This window comes from Microtus ochrogaster, chromosome 5 (assembly GCF_000317375.1).
Source record: "Microtus ochrogaster isolate Prairie Vole_2 chromosome 5, MicOch1.0, whole genome shotgun sequence".
In the NCBI taxonomy this organism is placed as follows: Eukaryota; Metazoa; Chordata; class Mammalia; order Rodentia; family Cricetidae; genus Microtus; species Microtus ochrogaster.
Window position 1 is genome coordinate 95,722,773 of NC_022012.1, and position 9,031 is coordinate 95,731,803.

The 9,031-nt window shown below is 43.6% G+C and overlaps 1 protein-coding gene across 1 annotated transcript in view; it reads left to right on the forward strand.

The window, feature by feature from the left end:
* Limd1 (LIM domains containing 1) overlaps positions 1-9,031 on the forward strand; it is a 55,327-nt gene that overhangs the window by 38,704 nt on the left and 7,592 nt on the right. The window contains exons 3-4 of the mRNA XM_005348161.3: positions 3,621-3,688; positions 4,360-4,422. Of these exons, the coding sequence (XP_005348218.1) occupies positions 3,621-3,688; positions 4,360-4,422 (131 nt within the window). The remainder of the gene's footprint in view (positions 1-3,620; positions 3,689-4,359; positions 4,423-9,031) is intronic.

Below are 9,031 nucleotides of genomic sequence, written 5' to 3' on the forward strand. Positions count from 1 at the left end.
ACAGGGTTTCTCTGTGTAGCCCTGGTTGGCCGTCCTAGAACTCGCTTTGTAAACCAGGCTGGCCTCAAACTCACCGTGATCTGCCTGCCTCTGCCTCTCGAGTGCTTGGGATTGGAGGCGTGTGCCACCACCGCCAGGCCAAAAGTGAACTTTCTAATACCAATTGTCAAGTACTTTAGAAGTACATCAAGTAGCATTTCCATATTAATTTCCACCGCCGCTTGCCACTGTTCCCTTCTTCCTGCTGTGTATCAGCGGAGTGCTCACAGAAAGGAATCGTGCTATGAATATACAGGTCCAGCTTGCTGTCTTCACTCACTGATGTATTCTGTCTTTTTATAGCACAAACATCTTCTGGTGCCATTAAAACATTATTCATCTGGTATTTTAAAAGGCTACATAACAGCTCATCAGTTAGATACACTCTGTTTTATGTAATCCTTCCTTTGAGTAAATATTTATCGACATTTTTTTATTCTGTCCAAGAGCCAAGTCTCAGCCTCATAGAGTCAAGATAAACATCTTAAAGTTTTCCTTTCCAGGAAGAGTTTGTCACTTTACACTTTATTCAGTAGCTTAGGAAAATATACAGTGACAGGGATCATGAACACTTCATAATCTTTGATGATGTTACAACCCCCCCCATTTCTGTTTGTTTGCACACTAGGAGATTTAATACTTTTGTATATTAATGGTTTTTATGGGTTTTAGGAAAGAGCTATTCTTTCCTCTATTTTTTTATGTATATGGGTGTTTTGCCTACATGTATGTATGTGTACTATCTTCATGCATGGAGGCCAGAAGAGGGTGTTAGATTCCCTGGAACTGGAGTTACTACTTGCTGTGAGCCTGGGAATGGAACCTCCCCCAAAGCATTAAGTTCTCTTAACTGCTGAGCCATCGCCCCAGCTCCTCTACACCTATTCAAACCAAGTATTGGTTTCTAGCTCAGGCAGAGCGGTGTTTGAGATGAAGTTCTATTTCCTTGCTCCCTCTAGTGTTCCACCTGCAACCACAGCTCCTGTGACCTTTGGTTCCATCTCTAACTGGTTCATTCTCTGGGAAGTCAAGTACAAATCAGGGAAAGAGGAGTACTCCATAGACCAGCTTGGACCAGGACTTAGTGAACAGTGTGTGACTTGATGGAGGACAAGTGTCAGCCTCTGGATACTGCATGTTTAATTAATGATATGTATAGATCCAGTTTTTTTAGCTTTGATCAATGTTTAGTGTCACATCCATTCAATATAATTATAGGTCCTTCTTGGGTTTATAGCTTTTCCATCTGCAGGGCATTGAAGGTGTTTTTGTTTTATCTGTAGAGCATGTGTCCTTGTGCACGTGGATCTCAGGGCTTTTGGCTCCTGGCAGGTGACTCTTGGAGTGGCTACTTCCTTGATTACTCTTGCAGTGGTTACCAGATTTGATAAAGTGTTTTTTGTTTTTTTTTGTTGTTTTTTTTTTTGTTGTTGTTGCTGGGTATGTTGGCCCACTACTTTAATCCCAGCACCTGGGATGCAGTCTGGAGAATATGAGTTGGAGACCAACCTAGTCTACAAACTTAGCTCCAGGCTAGCTGGGGCTACATGGTAAGCTAGGCCAGGCTAGCTGGGGCTACATGGTAAGCTAGGCCAGGCTAGCTGGGGCTACATGGTAAGACCTTGTCTCAATTTTCCTTTCTTCTTTTGATGTGATTTTTATGAAGATTTTGCTAGGTAGCTTGGACTGAATTTGAACTTCGGATCCTCCTGCCTCTTCCTTCCTACTGGGTGCTGGGATTAAAGGTAGGTTTCACCCAGCCAGATTTATTACTTTGCCAATTTTTGAGATAAAGATAGAATTTTATTCTGGTTCTAATTTACATTCTCTTGAGTACAGATGGAATTGACTTCTTTATATTATGTGATAATATTAGGTTGCTATTAATATGAGATTATTGTGAAGATAGTGTAACAGCTTCTCTTTCTGCTGCTGCTTCTCGCCCTCCTTCGAACTCAATACTTCTCCCTCCTTAGCCTTCTCAATGCTGAGATGACAGGCCTGTGCCACCATGCCTTGTGACATTGGTGATTTTGCTGTCAGGGTAGGTCCTTGACCCCAGGATCTTGATTCTATCCAGTGCAAGAAGTCATTAGGCTTTTGGGACTTCCAGGAGCCTGTGGTCTGTCTGTAGTTGGACCTGTAGTTGGACACTAGAGGCATATCATACAAAAAAAGTATTGATTGAGGAGGATGTTTTCCTTTTGTATGTTTGTTTGTTTTTCGAGACAAGGTTTCTCTGTGTAACATCCCTGACTGTCCTGGACCTTGCTTTGTAGACCAGGCTGACCTCTAACTCAAAGAGATCCTCCTGCCTCTGCTTCCCAAGGGCTGGGATTAAAGGCGGGCACTACTATGCCCAACTGAGGATGTTTTTCTAATCAGTGTTTCAGTTTTGTAGAATCAGAAGTCTAATCTAAGAGTTGATGCTTTGAAGTCCCATACACCAGACCATACCACTCCTATCAAGAGAAAACACAACACATCCTTCCCTTGTGGCTTTTTTTTTTTTTTTAAGACAGGGTTTCTCTGTAGCTTTAGAGCCTACCCTGGAACTAGCTCTTGTAGACCACGCTGGCCTCGAACTCACAGTGATCTGACTGCCTCTGCCTCCCTGGTGCTGGGATTAAAGGTGTGTGCCACCTCCCCCCCAGCCCTTATGGCTTTTTATACTTAACCATTTTATAGCACTCTGGTAGGCTGTCCTGGGTAACTGTCCTTCGTAGCATGAATAATAAAAACCCAGAGACAGATTTTGGGGTTCAAGCTGAAGATCAGAAAAGCAATCAGCCAGCCACTAGCTCTTACCTCTACCTCAGACTGAAATGGTGATCTTGCCTCCACGAATCCTCAGACTGAGACTGAGCTGAGAGCTGTCTTTTCCCATCTTAATTCCTCTCTAGGGCTGGGATTAAAGGCGTGCACCACCACTGCCTGGCCTGTATGACTGACTGGTGTGGCTGCTTTGCCCTCTGATCTTCAGGCAAGCTTTATTTGTTAAAACGCAAATAATACAGAGCTAGTTCCAGGACAGGCTCCAAAGCCACAGAGAAACCCTGTCTTGAAAAACCAAAATAATAATAATAATAAATGAAAAATAAAAAACACAAATAATATACCACTATAGTCCTTAGTGCCTCAGGAGAGGCTGCTGCCAGTGCCCTGTGCTGGCATGTGTCTCCTTTGTCCTGTCACCAAGGTTCGCTGACATTTTCTAAGCAGAAAGGAAGTTCTAGAAGGAGATGTATGGTGAACCCCAAGTTGGTTTCAAGTCTTTCTGTTAAACAGCACCAGTCAGGAGACCCTTCTTCCTGGACTTGGTCTGTTCTTAGCTGAGGGCCACACTGTCACGCATTATGTACGTAGGCTGGCAAACTTGTGGTGATCCTCCTGTCTTTGCCTCTCAAAATGCTAGGATATAGGTGTCCAGCACCACATCCAACTAATATTATCCTTTAATAGCAAAACTATCAACAGTCGGCATCTCTTGTGTGGTTAGAGCTAGGGGCCCTCTCTTTAAAACTGTCTTTATTATGAATTAACCTTTTTCCTTTTACCCCATCTTCCTGTTTTTACTTCAGGCCGGAAGTTAAGAGGAAAAGCCTTCTATTTTGTCAACGGCAAAGTATTCTGCGAGGAAGACTTTTTGGTGAGTATATAACCCAGACTGCGTAGGTGAGGGTGGGTTAGGACAGGAGGAGCCTGAGAGGCCCAGATGGCAGGAGTTTGTTCCTCTGTACTCCTGGTAGTACTGGGAGAGGGCCATTTCCTCCTGGTGGATGCCTGGGTAACTTGAGTCCTGAAGTAGAAGACAAGCCCCAAAGCTTTATGCATGTACAAATTTGCCCTCCCCACCCCATCGCTGCCTGCCCCACGCCACCCTTGTGTGTGTGTGTGTGTGTGTGTGTGTGTGTGTGTGTGTGTGTGTGTGGAGAGAGAGAGAGAGAGAGTGTATGAGACCATGTGCTGTCTTCAGAGCCCTGAAAAAGCATGTTAGGATACAGATGCCAGGCCCTAGCCCTGTATCCAGCTTAGTAAGTCTGAGGTGGAGTCCGTAAACTTAATTTATTCCACATTTCCAAGTGATTCTAAGGATCTTGTTTTGTGACTCTTTGAGATGACAGATTTAAGCCTCTCTGAGGTCATCTGTCATACTGAGCTTGACACAGTGTGGGGCCCAGATGCAGTCACTGGGGTGGGTGGCCCAGGACTGCCTGTGACTCAGCAGCACACCCTCAGGGGAACCACAGTTTTCTCAGAAATCCCTCACCATTCGTTGCTGGAGGGGGCTGAATCATCTTTCTTTTCTCCTCTCTGCAGTACTCTGGCTTTCAGCAGTCTGCCGACAGATGTTTCCTTTGTGGCCATCTGATCATGGACATGGTGAGTGTTGCTCAGCAAGATTGTAGCACCTTGGAAGGAGGCTAAAAACCAGCTAATAATTGAATACAACGTTTTCTTTCTGGTTTGTGGTCACTGCTGGTTTTATTTAAAGAAGTCCTTGCCCAGTGCAGACACTTCTCTAACAGAAGCTGTTGTTGGCTTGGACAGTGCAATTTTAACCATGCTCGCTGGAGTGATTCTGCCCACACTGGCCTTCCTTTGATTTCTCTGTGATCCTCGCCTTTCCCAGTGAGGTGCTGGGAGCATCTGGCTGTACTTGCAGAAATCTCAGCCACATTGGAACTGGATACAGTCAGATGAATGTGTTTCTTCCTTCCAGCACAAGCCATTCCTAAGAAAACTTTTGGCATTAGATAGACAGGATCCAGGTTTTCAATATCCCATTCTGTGCTTAGCCGCTGGCTCTTTTAGATTGTCTGGGTCTCAGTCTTTGTTTCATAAGTAAGAATAATGCTCCCTGTGGAATCAGGTAGCGAGGTCAACAAATTGTTTACCATTGGAAACTGGCCTTTAAGAATTTAAGAGCTGGGGATATAATTCATTGTCAGAATGCTCATCTACTATGCATATGCCTCTGGGCTCCATCCTTAATACTGGGAGAAAAACAAAAACAAAAAATGGTCAGCTATATTGGTTGCTCAGAGGCCAACAACTGGTTGAAGTCACTCCCTGGGTTCTTGACTTATGTCTTTGTTTGTTTGTTTTTGTTTTTGTGTTTCAAGACAGGGTTTCTCTGTAGCTTTGGAGCCTGTCCTGGAGCTAGCTCTTGTAGACCAGGCTGGCCTCAAACTTAGAGATCCGCCTGCCTCTGCCTCCCGAGTGCTGGGACTAAAGGCGTGCGCCACCCAGCCCTTGGCTTATGTGCAGTTTGGCCCTAGTGGAGGATTCCTCTGGGGAGTGTTCAGGTTATGGCAGCCAGTCTTTTCTGGACTGGGAAGTAGCGCTGTGCTTGCAGAGCAAGCTACACAGAGAAGCCCTGTCTCGGAAAAAAAGAAAAAAGAAAAATAAAAAATGAAATAACTCGGAATAAAAGGCACAAATCTTAAGTGAAGTTTTACATGTGTACCTACCCATGTAACCATATCCCAAATTAAGATGCAAGACATTGTCTGAACCTCATGAGATACCCTGTTGCTTCTTTCCACTTGAAATCCTTATCCACAGAGGCCAATACTGTTCCTGGATCCATTGCCATCTGTGTTTGCTGGTTTCAGAACATCACACAAGTTGAACTGGAGAGCCAGTTGAACTGGAGGGTTTGTCATTCCTCACTTAGAAATGTGTCTCTGTACCACGAATAATAAAAACCCAGAGACAGATACTGGGGTTTAAGCTGAAGAGCAGCAAGGGAAACATTCAAGCCACTAGAGAAGTCTTACCTCTACCAGGACTGGGGACTGCAGACCCTGAGCCTCTGTCTCCCCTCTCCCCCATTTTATATTCCCTCCAGTGCTGGCATTAAAGGCATATGACTCCCTAGTACTGAGATTAAAGGTGTGTGCCACCACTGCCTGGCCTCTAGTGGCTTAGTTTTGCCCTCTGAATTCCAGGCAAGCTTTATTTATTAAAACATAAATAAAATATCCCTATATGTCACGAGCTGGATAGTGATGATGTAATCCTTTAATCCCAACACTCAGGAGGCAGAAGCAGGCAAATCTCTGAATTTCAGGCCAGCCTAGTCTACCTAGTGAGTTCCAGGATGGTCAAGGCTACACAGAGAAACCTGTCTAAAAAAAAAAAAGTCATAATGAGATTTTACACACATTGGTCTCTATAGAAATAGTTTCTTTGTTTTTCTTTCCTTTTTTAAAAAATTTATTATGTATAGTGTTCTGCCTGTGTGTATGCCTACAGGCCAGAAGAGGCCACAAGATCTCATTATAGATGGTTGTGAGCCACCATGTTGTTATTAGGAATTGAACTCAGGATTCTGGAAGAGCAACTAGTGCTCTTAACAGCTGAGCCATCTCTCCAGCCCTTGTTTTTATTTCTAAGTAGATTTTATTGTATGGCATGAAATTGGGTGTTTACTATTTTTGAGTTACTTGTACATAAAGCTTCTACCACTTCAGAGCGCTCTTATGCCTGTGGTTTTTGTTTTTCCCTTTGTTTTGTTTTTGTTTTGAGATGGTGTTATGTAGCCCAGGCTGATCTCAAACTTGCTAAGCGGCTTAGATTACTTTAAACTTCTGATTTTCCTGCCTCTGCTTCTGAATGATAGGATTACAAGCATGTATCACTGCCGGCTATATGTGGTGCTAGTTTTGTTGTTGTTGTTGGTGGTGGTGTGTGTGTGTGTGTGTGTTATTTTGATTTTTTGAAACACTATGTAGTCTTGGCCTCGCTATATAGACCAGGCTAGTATCAAACTCATAGAGATACACCTGCATCTGCCTCCTGAGTGCTGGGATTAAAGGAATATCCTACAATGTCTGGTCTGGTGCTGGGTTGCTGGGTATTGAACCCTGGACCTCATGCATGCTAGGCAAGCACTCTACCAACTGAGCTACATTCTCAGTCCTTATACATGTCTTTGGTGGATGTGCTTTCTTTCTGGTTATAACTAATACTTACGAAGCAACAGTGAACAGAACCCTCCTGCTGATGAGAAGAACCCGCTGTCATCTAGGCCTTGAACGTAGCCCAGCTTAGCCCCGTGACAGCTGTGGCCTCACTGCTAGCCAAAGCCTCCCTGGGCATCTTAATGACTTTTTTATTGTTATGAAAAAACACCATGACCAAGCAAACTTATAGAAGAAACAGTTTACTGGAGCCTTATAATTCCAGAGGATGAGTTCATGAATATAGACCAGTTCAGCCTGGTCTATACACGAGGCCAAGACTACATAGTGAATCTTTGCAAGGACCATGACAGTAGGCAGGCAGATTGGTACTGAAGCAGTAACTAAAAGTTTATTTACTTACATCTTTGTCTAAAAGTAGGAGGGAGAGAGAGCTAACTGGGACTGACCCTGGCTTTAGAAGCCTCAAATACACCCCCAGTGACACACCTCCCAAATCCCTCCAAAACTGTTTCATCAACTAGAGATCAAGCATCCAAATGCATGAGTCTATGGGAGTCATTTTCATTCAAACCACCACACTGAGGAAGGTGACTTTTTTGCCCATTCTCTCTGTCTCTCTGTCTCTGTCTCTGTCTCTGTCTCTGTCTCTGTGTGTGTGTGTGTGTGTGTAGACGTGCCATATCCATATAGCTGTCTGCATAAGAGTGACTCCCAGCTTTAAGAATTCTCATCTGAAAAGAATAAATAAAAATAAAAAATAATTCTCATCTGCTGCCAAGAATTATAATAATGTAGAGTACTTTAAAACATTTTTTGAAAAATATTTTTATTTTTTTAAAAATTGTGTGTATGCATGTGTGTCTGTGAGGTGATATGTGTAAATTCCATTGTCCTTGTATGTATATATGTCTGCGTTAGTATGTGCACATGTATATGAGTGTTCACAGAGATCAGAGGAGGGCATCAGGATCCCTGGAGCTGGAGTTATAGGTGGTTGTGAGTCACGAGATATGGGTGCTAGGAACTGAACTCAGGTCCTCTGTCTTAACTCTTCCCCATAAAGACTCTTGCAGACACCCACTTAGCTCTAAAGCAGAGCTCCAGCTATCCAACTCTGTATAAAATGTCTGTTTGAAAATACTGTGTTGTTTTTTTTTTTTTTAAAGTGTTATATTCTGAAATAGGCTCTATTCTTCAATGCCAGAATTTGAAAAGCTCGCCAGGATGTATCAAAATGGTATCTTCTTTCAATCTGACTTTAGAAGCAGTGGACTATGTCAATCTAAGAATCTCTTTTCGCCTTTGAGAGGAAGTGCATTCCGATTGCCAAGTGGACTTTGGAAGCCTGGCAAGTGTTCCTCTTTGGCAGTTTGCTGCAGGTGAAGGGTTTAGAGGCAGTAAAACCCAGGAGGGAAGGAGGAAGTGTGAGAGCCAAGCTGAGACAGCAGAGTCCTCTCGTGCTGGCTGTGGAGTGTTATGAAGTGTGTTACCTACTCAGACTTCCAGTGGAAGGACCTGGATCCTAGCGCATCTCTCAGAATGTTTCCAGGTCCCAGGTCCCCTTCCTTAGGCCTGTTGGACGGCTCTCTGCATGGCTGAATACCTGCTGTTGGTTACTGCTCCTTGTGTTCCCTGCAGACTGGGATTGGGTGCTCCTGTTCATGGTGATGTCATAGTTTTGTTATTTTTGCTGTTTTATGGCCCAGACAATTGCAGAGGTAAATCTCTCACTGAATCAGCAAAGATGCTTTCCACTGCAGATTATAGAAAACTCTGACTCCTATAGCATGAATCTAGTCTTCCTTTCTTCTTCCTTCCTTCCTTTCTTCTTCCTTCTTTCCTTCCTTCTTCCTTTCTTCTTCCTTCCTTCCTTCTTCCTTTCTTCTTCCTTCCTTCCTTTCTTCCTTCCTTCTTTCCTTCCTTTCTTCCTTCCTTCTTTCCTTCCTTTTTCCTTCCTTCTTTCCTTCCTTCCTTCTTTTCTTCTTTCTTCCTTTCCTTTTTTCTTTCCTCCTTCCTTCCTTCCTTCCTTCCTTCCTTCCTTCCTTCCTTCCTTCCTTCCT